Raw genomic sequence first — 14,163 nt, 5'->3', positions numbered from 1 at the left:
TATCACAGGGCAGTCTCCTGCCTCAGTCCTGCATTCCTCCCACAGGCCTACTGTGGGCTGGCTACAAGTCAGGTCTCAGTCTCACCCGGGCCCCTCCAAGCTATTAGGCATCTGCAGATCTAAGCGAGTGGTGAAGAAAGGACCACTTCCCGAGTCACAGCTGTAGGCTTCTGTGCAACTACAGTTACTCAGGAACAGCTCAGTCGTTAAAGAACTTAAGGATGTAGAGAGGTAATTAAAAGTAATGGAGTTTAAGCCAGGAGTGCTGCTCGCTCCTCTCCCCGTAGCTTCAGCTGACGTACCACAGGCACATGGAGGGAGGCAGGAAACTACCGTAGCAGTGCTTCCTGAGTGCCCCCGATGGCTCTCTGCCTGGCGCTGCTGCTGACCGGACTTCTCCATCACTTGGCACTTTGCCGGCCCAGAGGACCTGGGGAGTATCTCACTGAGGTTTGGCTTAGAGTTCTGTGTGCTGCTCTGTTTCCCACTTTCCCACTCGGCCTCTAAGACCTGCTTTCCTCTGGTCTTAGAACCTTCCAGAACAGCCTACCTACACCCCTCTCCTGAGATGTTTTCTGCAAGCTCTTGCTGGTTCTGACCGAAATGTTCAAGGTGCCCCATTTCCTGGTTTGCTCATTGGCTAGCGGCCCCATTACTCCATCTCTCAGCCTGCTGTTGGGATCATAACAATGTGCCTTTAACAGCGCAGAACAGCATGCTGCATGCAGGGAGCCCGGAGCTGGAGCCCAGCGCTGAGCGCAGCAGGCAGCGCTCACAGCTGCTCACACTCCCCTCCTCACTCCGCCCAGCAGAACTGCATTCCTTTGGCCAGGGAAAGCACCCATCCCCATCTGAGGGGAAAACCCTGTTTTAAAAACTGAGCACCAGCCTGCATACCTATGTGGTGAGGCAGCCCAAGCCTGGTTTGGGGGGCGGGGGTGGGGCTCAATAACAATGATGGAGCAGCTATTTTCTCCTCCTACACGTGTACCCCCATCTGTTCGAGATTTCCCTTCCAACTCCAGCTTGGCTGGCAGGCATGTCCCTGGGAAGCTGCAGGCCAAAATGGAGAGAGAACTGACTGGCTGCCAACTGCCAGAAAAAGAGGACAACGTTTGGGCATTTACCAGGAGACAAGGATGTGCCTTTTCATTTGTCTTTTTATTTTACATTTAAAAAGTGGTTATTGCTCTAACTGGATCAGAGGTAAGGACCTCTCCCCTAAGGAGCCTTGGCCTTGCAGCCCCATTCAGCAGGGATGGAAGTCACAAAACAATGAGTGAAGCCTCATGCCCTCCCATGAGGAAGCCCTTAGTACTGCTGACATCTGCCTTCTACCCCGTCTCTCCTCCCTCCCCATGTCCCACACTCGGGCAAAGCGGAGTGGCAGCGTCCCAGCCCTGAGAGCTCTTATAGACCGGAAGGAAGGGGTGTCACTGGGTGATGGCTTTCATTCAGCTCTCTGGCTTGGGGGCTATTGCTCTATTTCAGTTCAACAGGTATGCACTGAGCGCCTGCTGTGTGCCAAGCTTGTGCTAGGCATGGTCCTGCCACACTCCTGTCCTCAGCCACCACTGGAAGACAGAAGACGCAGAGGCCCATCTCCCATGCAGGCATTCAGCAGCCATAACCTGTCAGTCCTAGGGAAGAGTCTGCCTTCTCTTATCAAGCACCATTTTTTTTTAAACCAGAAAGGGGCAGTGGAGAGAGAGAGACCTGTCACTTCACACTACACAGGCTCTAGGGAAGGACATGAAGACCCTGGGTAGCTTTCACAGAAACCTGGATGAAATGGCAAGATATGGAGACCCCAGAGGCCAGGACTGCCCTGACTGAATGGCTCAGGCCTGCCTTCCAGCAGCTTCTACCACAGAGGGTGGTTCAGCAGCCCTCAGGATGTCCCACGTGGACGTACCTTTTCAGTTGTCCAAGCTGCATTGTTACAACTCCAAGGGACTTTTCCTAAAGAAATGGGGCCCTACCTTCCAGGTCTCTTTCCTCCTTTTTCTTCTTGAAACCCCAGACTGATGGTCATACAGTCAAAATTAGGGCCAAAGAAGACAGGATGCAGGCAACCAGCTCAGGGGATCCCTTTGCCCTTTGGAGTGAAGCCCTTCAGTTGTGTTTGCCAAGAGACAAAACAGAAAACATTTCACACACTCACGACATTGTGCATCACACCACATACAAGTCCTTGATGGCTGGATTCAGAAAAGGCTTGATGGCAGCCATGACCCTGCCCCGCAGGCAGCCCCACGGCTTCCCTGATGGTTCTTGGTCTGAAAGACAGCTCAAGTCAGTCTTAGTGTTTGTCATCTCCCGGAAGCTTCGTGCATCTTCTCAGAGAGGAAGCCAGTCCAAGAGACGAGAGGAGGCCATGTCTCATGCAGCTCTGCCTTTTCCAGAACGGGGCCAGGCCTTTGAGTTTTGTGGCTTGTTTATTTTTTTTGCAGAATTTGGGTTTGTAGTTCAGCCTCTTTCACCAGACTAGGACATGGGGGTGGGGGAGAGAACTGTGCAGCTAGCCATGCCTCCCCCTACACCACAGTCTTCCCTCTCCCTGTGCCCACGGACCTGGGACCAGCAGAGAAGAAAAATGAAATCCTTCTCCCTGCAGACAGGTAGTCACGCTTCGATGATGTTCACCGAAAGCTTGTTTGGAAACTGGGAGGAAAAAAATGAGAGAAGCGGCCAGGGCTAACTGAAGAGACTTCTTGCAAGGTTGGAAACGGACGATATGAGAAGGAAGGGGGCAGCAGGGCTGCAAGCCTAAAAGCCAGGCTCTTGTCCCGTGTGGAAGAAAAGGAGTAGCCCTGCCTGGATGTCTTGTCTCTGCCTTCTCAAACCCGGCCTCACTCGGCTGAATGGCCAAGTCTGGGTCCTGGACCCTCCGCCCCTGGTACCCGGTCCACCCCAGCAGAGCATCCCCGCCGGCTGGTTCTCACATCCTGGAGATCTGCCTCTCAGTGCAGCCTCAGCCACTGACAGTGAGGCGCTTCTGGAGATGAGGATTCGTAAGAGGCTTCAGGAAAATGCGCCGGAAAGTGAGAAGCCAAGAGAGAGGACAGTAAGCCAGAGGGAGCAAGGAGCTGGAGGGAGAAGGAAATGTAGAGAGGGCCAGATGTTTGTTGGATAATCATCGTCAGAACCATGAGATCCTCTCATTCTCTACTGGCTGTCTTCTGAGCTGCTCAGAGCCAGCACTGAAAAGGTGTCAGATCTGTTTCACACAAGAGGAAATGGAGGTACAAAGAGGTGAAGCACCTGCCCGACGTCACACGGCACAGCAGGAGCAGAAATGAGCTCAGAAACCCCTCTATTCTCTGTCCCACACCAACCAAGAATTCTGTCCTCCCCATTCTCTGTCGTCCCCCCCACACACACCTTTTAACCCCCACTGGCCCCTGTCATCCTGCAACAAGAGAGGATCCAAAATCAATTTGCTGTGTCCCCTGGGTCACAGACAGCAGCCAAGCTTGGCTCTGCCCAGCTGTAGCCATGCCAGGCACTGAGCTAACCCCTTCTGCAGCCCAGAGACTTCTGGTGCATGAGCCATGGGGCTGCCCACCCAGGCCCAAGTCCTGCCCTCACCTTGCTGCGGAGAAGGCCCCCGCCTTGGTGCTCTGGTGTGCTGGTTTCTGACGCACTCTTGGTTTTTTCCTTGTTGTTATTGGGTTCGTTGTCCTTGATAATGTCATACTGGCGGCAGAAGAGGACAATGACGCCTATGGGGACAAGGGAGAGCAGTCAGAGTCCTTGCCCGCCTGCTTCCTTCCCATGATCACTTGCCGAGCTCCTGTTAGGTACCGAGTTCCAGATGGTCTCTCACCTGCACTACTGCAACAGTTTGTTTGCCTCTGGCTTCTGGCTCCTGTGTCCACCTGTGACCACCCCCTTCACTGCTGCTGGGCAGGTCTTCCTACAACATGCATTTGGTTGTGTCTCCTCCCTCCCCTTCTTTTAAACCTCTGAATTCTCCCCTTTTGCTTTATGGGAAAATAGAAATAACGTTTGTTGAAGGCCCTGGCTGGTTGGCTCAGTGGTAGAGTGTTGGCCTGGTGTGCAGGAGTCCTGGGTTTGATTCCCGGCCAGGGCACACAGGAGAAGCGCCCATCTGCTTCTCCACCCCTCCCCCTCTCCTTCCTCTCTGTCTCTCTCTTCCCCTCCCGCAGCCAAGGCTCCAGTGGAGCAAAGTTGGCCCAGGCGCTGGGGATGGCTTTGTGGCCTCTGCCTCAGGCACTAGAATGGCTCTGGTTGTGACGCCCCAGATGGGCAGAGCATCGCCCCCTGGTGGGCGTGCCGGGTGGATCCCGGTTGGGCGCATGCGGGAGTCTGTCTGACTGCCTCCCTGTTTCCAACTTCAGGAAAAAAAAAAAAAAAAATCCCAGAAATAGCGTTTGTTGAGCAAGTACCAAGCCCTGTGCTATGTGTACACTGACATGTTCTGGCTCACTCAATCCTCACAGCACTGTGAGGGGCTGGCCCTATTACCATCCCCAGGTGAGGAGTGAGGATGCTGAGGCAGAGCCTAGCTAACTTACTCAAGGTCGCTCGGGGGTGGAGCTGGGACGTGCACCCCAGGACCTGCATGCACTCCGTTAAATGGTCATTGTTATCAAACTAAACTACATGAACGTAAACTGTTTTAAAAGTTGGATAGTATTAAGGCAGCCAACTCCAATTCTTGTGTTTTCCTCATTTTTACTTCTATACTTGTTTTATAGTGGTTATTTCTTGATCTGTTTTAGTCATTATCTGTTGACTTCCCACCATGGTAGATAAAACCTAACAACTCTCCCTACTTTCTGCCCCAACATCCTAACAGAACTACATGACAATTTTGGGTTAACTCGCTATGTTTATATTGTTATAATTATGTAAATACTATCTGTGCCAAGTTTAATAATGCACCGTAAACAAACCTCCTCCTTTGTGGAATCCTTTGTTTTTCCTGTTTTTTCCCCCCCAAGTGCCTCTTTTTTTATGTGCCTATGGAACATTTTTTCCCAAATTCTACCTGAGAGAGCCTGCCCTGTCACACACCATGTGAATACAGCTTCGGCCTGCTGTCCAAGCCCACGGCATGGCAATCCTTCACTCCCCCATCCCCTACTGTCTTTCTTGGGCCACAGCTGCACTGAGCCAGACTGAACTTAATTTGTATCTTTTTTTTAAAGGTTTTTTTTTTTTTTACAGAGATAGAGTCAGAGAGAGGATTAGACAAGGACAGACAGACAGGAACAGAGAGATGAGAAGCATCGATCATTAGTTTTTCGTTGCACATCGTGACACCTTAGTTGTTCATTGATTGCTTTCTCATATGTGCCTTGACCACGGGCCTTTAGCAGACCGAGTAACCCCTTGCTTGAGCCAGCGACCTTGGGTCCAAGCTGGTGAGCTTTGCTCAAACCAGATGAGCCCACGCTCAAGCTGGAGACCTCAGGGTCTCGAACCTGGGTCCTCGAGTCTGATGCTCTATTCACTGCGCCACCGCCTGGTGAGGCTAATTTGTATCTTGAACACACTGTGCCTAGAACACCCTTCCTTTCTTTTTTTTTTTTTTTAGATTTTATTCATTTTAGAGAGAGGAGAGAGAGAGAGAGAAGGGGGGGAAGAGCAGGAAGCATCAACTTCCATATGTGCCTTGACCTGGCAAGCCCAGGGTTTTGAACTGGTAACTTCAGCGTTCCAGGTTGATGCTCTATCCATTGTGCCAACACAGGTCAGGCCCTTTCCTTTCTTTCTTTCTGTTTTTTATTTTTTATTTTTGGCTGCCTGGTGAACTCCTATTCACCCGTCAAAGCTCAAACCCCATGTGACCACTCTTTGTGTTTCTCCTGTCTTCTCCTTCTAGCCCCAGAACAATTCCCTCTTTCTGCTCCCATACACAGTACGACAGGGCTCCTCTCACCGATACAGTCATGTGGCCAGTTCACCCAGCCCTAGCAGCTTGGTGAGAGCCCGGAAGAGCTATCTGGAATGTGGCACTGTACTGAACGAAGGGCTGTTCAAAAATGCCAGCTGAGTGTAAAAATGAAATGTGATCTTTATCCTCGGGGAGCTCACAAATAAGAGGGAAAAGAAAGAGAGATAAGCTCGACTAATCTATCTAAGAAGGGCTGAAGAGGGGGCAAACAGTGTGCTGTGGGCACTGAGGCAGGAGCGGCACTCTAGTGAACGGACTGGGGGGCTTTAAGGAGGCTCAGAGCCGGGGCAGGAGGATGAGAAGGCTGGGGGCATCCGCAGCCTGCGCTGCACAGGCCTGCAGCACCTGGAGGCACAGGAACCCAGAAGAGGGGGGACAGGCTGCTGTGCAGTGGTCAGAAGGCAAAGGGGCTGTGGCTGTGTCACCACCGGGGCTGGAGGGAGGGGAAGAGAAAATACTGCTACAGTCCTACAAGGCAGCTCTCAATATGCTATTGTTTTGGGGAGGGCTGAGTTAGAGAAGGGATCATCTCTGGTCCCCAGAGCTGTCCCAGGCAGGACTTAGGAACTTCTGACCTCTTGGCCACCTCCAGGCCTCTTGCCCTTCGTTTCTGTAAGAGAGAAGCTCTAGTCGGGGTCCTCCACTTCCCAGAGGGTAAGGGAACTCACCGGCCCACATGAACAGGACCACGACGATGATCAGCACCTCGCCTGTCTGCAGCTGCTGGTTCCTCCCCATCTCCTTCATGGTCACCTCATCTGTGGGGAGAGAGACACTCGATTTGGACTCCCTTCTTCCTCTAGCCACTCCTCTGTGGCCAAGCCCAAGGTATTAAGTGTTTATTCCTACAGGTGCCCACACATCTAACAAAAAAAGATTCTAGAACGTGCTGATGGCTACGTGGAGTAGCAGCGATAAGACAATCCAAAATGAAGTGTTTATATACCCGTTGGACTGGGTCACCAGAGTGACCTCCTCTCTCTCTCTCAGGTACTGTTTGCTGAGAAGCAGGCAAGGGTTGGGAGGGGGAACGGGAAGTTAGTGCTTCCCTCAAATTCCTACTGCTCTGGCCCCAACCAGTCCCATCCCACCCGTCCCTTCCTAACAGTGACCAGGGCCTGCCTTTGTTCTTGGATGCCATCTTCTCAGCCTCCCGGGGTGTCTTGAAGAGCACTGGCTCGCTGGCCGGACTCTGGCCCTGAATGGAGATGGCTTGCACATGCACAATGTATTCCGTGTCCTCCTCCAGGTCCCAGAGGGCGCACGAGCGGGTGGTGGTGTTCACCTCCTGGATGAAGCGCAGCATCCGCACATCCTTCTTCTGCCAAAGCAAGAGCCAGCCCACTGTTTGCAGTGCCCAGTCACCACCCCGCTCTGCCTCCTCTCCTGCGGTGATCTCACCTGGCTACCATGCTAAGCCCTTCGCATCCACAATCTTATTTATGCATTCCAACACCTCTACAGATACCATTATCTCCATTTTACAGATGAGGAGACAGGTCAGAGAGCTTAGGGAAGTTGCCCAAAGTCATACAATTCTTGAGAACTTGAGCCAGATCCAAATCTCAGGTCTAAGATCAAAGCCACGCTCTTTTTTTTTTTTTTGTATGTTTCTGAAGCTGGAAACAGAGACAGTCAGACAGACTCCCGCATGCGCCCGACCGGGATCCACCCGGCACGCCCACCAGGGGGCGACGCTCTGCCCCTCCGGGGCGTCGCTCTGCCGCGACCAGAGCCACTCTAGCGCCTGGGGCAGAGGCCAAGGAGCGATCCCAGTGCCCGGGCCATCTTTGCTCCAATGGAGCCTTGGCTGCGGGAGGAGAAGAGAGAGACAGAGAAGAAGGGGGGGGGTGGAGAAGCAAATGGGCGCTTCTCCTATGTGCCCTGGCTGGTAATTGAACCCGGGTCCCCCGCACGCCAGACCGACGCTCTACCGCTGAGCCAACCGGCCAGGGCCTAAGCCACGCTCTTAATTCCCAGGTTCCAAACAAAGGCTCTGGGGCCCTCCCCCACTGACTGATCCCCTGGATGGGGGGGGGGGGCTTTCAAGCCATATGTACAACTTTCTGCCCATCTGTCTTGCTCCTCAGTCCTTTTCCTTTCTCCTCCCCCACCCACCACTATCTTGGTGTGTTTTTCCCTCCTAGAAGGTTACCTGCTGAGAGATGGCAAATCCAATGACAACCTCATCCTCCAGGACGTCCCAGCTCACCACTGCAGAGTTGGCCTTGAGGTGCCTGACAGTGACGTTCACTGGGGCCGAGGGACTGTCTGGGGGTGGGAAGGCACCTGAGCCTGAGCACCCCTTGCTGTGAGGTGCAGGCCCAGTCTCATCAGTGGAAACCTGGGGAATCCGTGCAGTGGGGGAAGGAAGAAACCAAGGCCCCCGTGGGATTGGCACAGGGCTTCAGTCCCTTAATGGGTCGTAGGGCCAGGCCAGAGAGGCCACAGGCTCCTTGTGTCCAGGATGGGAGCCTCAGATGGCCACAACAGGCCTTACCAGGGATCCAAGCTAAAATTGAGGCCCTGGACTAAGACCAGGTCTAGCGGAGAGGCGTTAAGAGGTGGGGGGGACAGGCACGGGGGAGATATAGGTGGCCAGGGTTGCAGGAGTTGAAGGTTAGTCTAATGAAAAGCAGTCAGAAGGAATCCCAGTCCAGTGCTCTTTCTACAGTACTGCACTGTCATGTGGGTGACCTTGAGGAAAGAGGAAAGACCCTGAGGTTGAGAAGAACCAGGCTGGGGTGGGAGTGAGGACCAAGAGAGGATCCCTCAGGATTGTGGTGACTCAGGCAGAACGAAGTCTGTGGAAGGGCCTCCGTGGGTTCCAAGAAGCAGGTGGGGAGGTTGTAGGGAGGACAGGGTCACTGAGAGCAGGGCCCCTTGGCGGAGAAGCAGGAGTACAGGGTAGGGCCTTCTGGATGTGGGAAGACGATCAAGGGGTCAGTTGAGAAGGAAGTAGGATGTGATGGGGGCAGCGGTGGTCAGGGAAGGAAGACCCTTCCAGGAGAGGGGCAGTGGAGTCACACAGCCTCTACCTCTCACAAGGGGCAGGTGCTGATAGGGGAAGACCTGGGCCTGAGCTGCACCCCTCTCCCCACAGATGAGTGGACGGGAGGCCCAAGAGGAGACAAAGCCAGATGTGGACCGGAAGAGAGACAGAAGGACACAGACAGGTGTCAGCAGACACATTCCAGAGAAACAGACAAGTGGGGTATCAGAGACAGACACAGAGATGGAAGCTGTGAGAGAGACAGCACTGAGCATCGGAGAGATGGACAGAGGGAGAGATGAGCTAGGTGACAGCAGCTGGAAGGGACAGAGACAGGGCCTCAGGGGAGGCTGGGCAGGGTGAAGCCAGGCCCCACGGGACAGGCCAGACACTGAATGCACCAGGCTCAGGGGGCCACCCTCGCCCCAGGTGCTGTCAGTGCCAGTCCCTATCCTCCTCCCACAGGCTCACGCACACTGGGACCCCGCTGGGACCCCATCCAGCTCTGACCTGCAGAGTTGGCCTGCGGGGCTTTGGGGACAGCGAGGAAGGTTGGGGGACTGGTGTCCTTAGCTGCTCCCACGGCCAGGGAAGGGAGTGAGGGCACCCGAGGCAAAGGCCTGGGCTCAGGGCACTGGTATGAGGGGACTGAGGGTCACAAGACCCTAGACACCAGGGCTGGGGTGTCCGAAAGGGATTTGGGGGCTGAAGGAAGGATCTGGAGGTCAAGAAGGCAGGGAAGAGGCTGGGGGTGGCCTTAAGGGGTAGTGAGGGGGCAGAGACGGGTTCCCAGAGAGCAGGGGAAGGAACTGAGGACTCCCGCCACCCCGCCCGCGTCGAGACCCCTCCCGGGCCCCCTTACCCGCCTGCACCAGCGCGAGGCAGACGCAGCTCAGCCACAGGCGGAGCGCGGCGCGGGGCGGCCCGGGGTGCATGGCGGCGGCTCCGGCCGGCCGGTGCGGGGCGGCGCAGGGGGACGCGGCTCCGGCGCTCGGCGGCCGCTGGCGCTTGAGCTCAGGCCCGCGGCCCGGCCGCCCCGCGCCGCCCGGCGCCGCCTGCATGTCGGCTCCGCGGACAGCGACTCCCGCGCGGCGGCGGCGGCAGCGGCCGCGTCCACGTCGGGCGCCCGGGGGGCGGGGCGCCCCCGCTGCGGGGAGAGGCGCGGGGCGGGGTGAGGGCGGAGGGCGCCCCACCACCCCCGCTCCCCACGCGGGGCCCACCGACTGGTCGCTCCCACCCTCTCGCTGGGCGGGAACACAAACAGCGTGCTCTGCGCCCCGCCGCGCTCAGCCTCAGCCTCGCTGCCCCGCTCCCCTAGCACACCGCCCGGACCTGGACCTCATCTCTGCCCTTTCCCAAGGGAGGGGAGCAAGTGCTATAGGATGCTCCTTGAAAGGCCAGGGGCCGCCGCCACCGTGGCCATTCACACGCAGGTTCCCATTAGATCCGGACAGATGGTAAAGAAACAACGGAGCCGAAAACTGGTGGGCCATACCTTTATTCTAGCCTCGCAACCAGCTGGCGAGTAAAAACAAACACACGGGGCACCAAAACCCACTCACATGCTCTCCTGTTCGACAACCAGGAGAATCTTTTCCGGTTTTTCCTAGAATCAAAGGCCCCCCCCACACACACACATCAGTCTCAGCGGAGCTCGCAAGAGCCCTCACCTCTGTTCTCCGTCTGCACACCTTGTCCCTCTCTGCACAGACTGGTTTTTCCTTCAGCACCCTGCCATCTTGGCTGCTTTCTTCTCCGCACACTTCCTCCCTGCTCTCACTCTGCAAAGACATGGGCTGCTTCCTCCTCCTTCTTCTTAAAACTTTTTGGCATGAAACCCCTCCTCCAGCACACATTAGCATAACAAAGCCCCTTCCCAAGCAGGAAGGTAATTAGTAGTGTCACAGATCACATATCTGGGCAGTAGCCATTTTTAACAATAAAAGTGAACAAATAAAAAAAAACATTTTACAAACTTATTTTCCCAACATTCCTCCGTGCCTCTTCTGTCCTTAGGCCTCGGGAAGTCCCCACCCCTCACTCCATCCCAGACCCGAGGGCTTGCTGGCTAGGGCAGAAGTGAGCTGAGGGGAATAATGACAGTAGCGATGGGGTGGCCATAGAGCGTAGGGTAGGTGCTCAGTATTTACCATGGGCCGGGAAGAGGGTGCTCTGACTCCCTGGATGGCCAAGCTCTGTGACTCCCCCCTCCCCCCAGGGCCAGTTCTTTCCCCTCTTTGGGTCTCCATTCTTATCTCCATAAAGAGAGTAGCAATGAACATCTCCTAGGTGCCAGATACTGTGCAAAGGCCTTTACTTGAATCACATCACTTATTTCTCACCTATAAGTCCCTACTCTCCTGTTTGAATTCCGTACAGGAGACTGCAGCTTGGAGAGGTTCCTTGACTTGACCGAGGACGCACAGCAGAGCCAAGATTTGAACACAGGCTGATCTGGCTCCCATACCTGTGCTTGACACTACTGTCTCTCCACCTAAAGTGAACCCAGTTACCCTGGGATTGCTAAAATTCTAGAATTTGCTTATGGCAACTCCTTCCTACCCAGAGAACAACCTAGAACAATCTCTTCCCAAGAGCAGGGTGAGAGAAGAGTGGCTTCAGTTCCCTTCCCCCCTCCTCCTAGTCTGGTGCGGCTGAATGCTATGAGCAGTGAATGAGCTAATAACTCTAAAGTTCAGGGGCTTTGGAGCCAGGGCGAGCAGCCACAGTTAATTAAAGGACTTGGATGACCCCTTCTTCATTACCTTGGAACATCCTGTCTCTACCTCGGTCCCACACACCATTCTACCCAATCCACTTCTTTTCTGATCTTGGAGTGCCAGAGAAATAAATGTCTTCACCCTGCACCCACCACCCTCTCCCAAATGAGGTTCTCTGGAACACCAGCCAGCTAGGGAAGCTCCCCACCTCCACCCGATGTGTTGGGCAAATGAGTTTGTAAAATTTGTATTTTTGGAGTTTGCTCACTTTTATTGTTAAAAATGGCCACTGCCAGGTGAAACTACTAATTACCTTCCTGCTTGGGAAGGGGCTTTGTTAAGCTAATGTGTGCTGGAGGAGGGGTTTCACACCAAAAAGTTTTAAAAAGAAGAAGGGAAAGGAAGGAAGCCATATTTTTGCAGAGTGAGGGCAGGAGGAAGAGTGCTGGAGAGAAGGCAGCCAAGATGGCAGGGTGCTGAAGGAGAAGCCAGTTTGTACAGAGATGAGGAGGGAGAAGTTGTGCAGATGGGGAACCAGAGATGAATAAGACTGGTGGGGGCCTTTGATTCTAGGAAAACCCAGATGTGTCAGTAGCTTTGTGAGCACTGAATGAGTGGGCTTTGGAGCCCTGTGTGTTTGTGTTTACTTGCTGGCTGAGTGCGAGGCTAGAATAAAAGGAATGGCCCACCAGTTTTTGGCTCCACTGTTTCTTTACCATCTGACCGAATCTAATGGGAACCTGCACCTGCCTGGTGGTGATGGCCGCGGCCCCCGGCCTTACACTGTGACACTATTCACCCCGAGTGCCTGAGAAACAGGTTGAGGAGAGAGATATAGACCAGGGCGCCAGGGCCCCTGACACCAAGGGTGCTGCCCATCTTTCCAAATAAGCCCCTCTCCCCACCTCCTGAAATTCCACCACTGGGAGGGGGCATTCCTTTGGATCTTAAAGGATTCTGGTCTTCCAGAGGCCCCTGGAAGGGCTAATCCTTTGCAAGGCGACTTGCAAAGTTATGCCATAGACCTATCTTCAAGATCTCCCCCACCCCCTCCGCCTTTTAGATGAAGAAACTGAAGTCCAGATGAAAGCACTTAGTGTAAATTCACAGAATGAATCAGGAGCAGCAATAGAGCCCTCATCTCCTAATGCTCATCCCAAGGACTCCTTGCATTGCCTCCCCGGTTTCTGTTTGGTCAGCTTGTAAGGGGTGAGATGGGAAGGGGCTCAGGCGTTCTTGCTGAGAACAGCAGCGGAATCAATTGGCCCGCCCCTCAGCACCACCGGGCTGGCTCTGCATGGCAGGCTGACACTGCCCCGGCCCCATCTCTTTCCGCAGCCGCATACCTTGTCCTCAGGTGAAAGTCAGTTGGAACGCTGGTCCAGAGGGCAGTCCCCTGGTCCACCTGTTTGGGATAGGAGCCCTGGGAACCAGAGCACTTCTCGCTCTGTCCTTTATCTCTTCTTTCTTTTTTTTCGATTTTTCCCCCTTCTCGTTTCTCATTTCTCTTTCTGTGGCAGCTGCCTTCCGCTCCACCCCTCCCGGCTCCGCCCCACCAGCTGCAGCTTGGCCCCGAGGGACCCCCTCACCCACCAGGCAGGAAAAGACAACTCAGGGCCTGCAGGAGCAACTGGAGCCTCCTTGGGTCTCCTCGCAGGAGCCAACAGGAATGAGAGGGGTCACCTAGAGGTCACAGAACCCACTACTGTCCCTGCTGGGTAGAAAAGGGGGGGGGGGGACGGGTCCTAGTGGGGTCTAGAGTGCAGCCCAGGCAGGGGAATAGGGAGCTTCAGCGCCACCTGCTGTCCGCTCCAGTTATAACCCCAGGTAGATGTAGGGCATTGGGAGGGGGTGATGGATGTGTCTGAGTTTGAGCGAGATGGAGAAGAGCTGCTGGAGCTGGGACATGGAAGACCGGGAGGATTTGGAGAGTTGTGGATTTGGGGGTACAACCTTCCCAGACCCCATGATGCATGGGGTGCTTGAGTATTACAGTATCCTGGTTCTGGGAAAAGTCCTGATGCTTGAAGCCTGGCAACCAGTGGAAGTTGGGCCAGGAGTGAGAAGAGCTAGGAGGATTTAGAGGCACCCCGGGTGATCTTGGGAGGAGTTTGTCAAAGCCATTTACTTTATGTATATCTCTTAGCACAGAGCTAAGAGCAGTAGGTGGGTGCTCATCAATATTTGTTGAATGTATGGAACAATTTTGTTCTCCCAACATACATTTATTGAACACCTATTCTGGAAATACAGCAGTAGAAGAAGGAATGAATGCATGAACAAAGATCTGAGCAGGGGTTGGAGGGTGTCCTCCCAAGCTGCACTGAACTCTGCGTGGAGGACTCCACAGACATCTCCTGGGGGAAGGGAGCTGACTGGTCACTTACACATTGGCCCCTGTTGAGGTCATGGGAATTTGGATCCTTCTGGGTGTCTAGAGCTGGGGTTGGAACCTATGGCTCATGAGCCAGATGTGGCTCTTTTGATGGCTGCATCTGGCTCACAGACAAATTTTTAATAAAAAG

General features: G+C 54.4%; 1 protein-coding gene across 1 annotated transcript; it reads right to left on the bottom strand.

Moving 5' to 3' along the window:
* Positions 1 to 1,152: 1,152 nt before the first annotated feature.
* FNDC5 (fibronectin type III domain containing 5) lies at positions 1,153 to 13,123 on the bottom strand. Its single transcript, XM_066269753.1, has 7 exons — positions 12,985 to 13,123; positions 9,781 to 10,065; positions 8,082 to 8,197; positions 7,049 to 7,247; positions 6,595 to 6,684; positions 3,592 to 3,725; positions 1,153 to 3,220 (listed from the first exon to the last, which is right to left on the bottom strand). The coding sequence occupies exons 2-7, from the start codon at positions 9,977 to 9,979 to the stop codon at positions 3,215 to 3,217; spliced, it is 744 nt and encodes a 247-aa protein (XP_066125850.1). The 5' UTR covers positions 9,980 to 10,065; positions 12,985 to 13,123; the 3' UTR covers positions 1,153 to 3,214.
* Between the last annotated feature and the right edge of the window lie 1,040 nt (positions 13,124 to 14,163).

The sequence above is a fragment of the Saccopteryx bilineata genome, chromosome 3, assembly GCF_036850765.1.
Source record: "Saccopteryx bilineata isolate mSacBil1 chromosome 3, mSacBil1_pri_phased_curated, whole genome shotgun sequence".
NCBI lineage: Eukaryota > Metazoa > Chordata > Mammalia > Chiroptera > Emballonuridae > Saccopteryx > Saccopteryx bilineata.
Note: the sequence above shows the minus strand (reverse complement) of the source record. Positions and strands in the feature narration are given on the sequence as shown.

Excerpts from the sequence above, each read along its gene's own strand:
- FNDC5 (XM_066269753.1), bottom strand. The coding sequence starts at position 9,979 with ATGCAGGCGGCGCCGGGCGGCGCGGGGCGGCCGGGCCGCGGGCCTGAG. Across the intron at positions 8,198-9,780 it reads CCTCGCGCTGGTGCAGGCGG|ACAGTCCCTCGGCCCCAGTG; the intron begins GTAAGGGGGCCC and ends TCCCACCCCCAG. Across the intron at positions 6,685-7,048 it reads GATGGCATCCAAGAACAAAG|ATGAGGTGACCATGAAGGAG; the intron begins GCAGGCCCTGGT and ends CTCTCCCCACAG.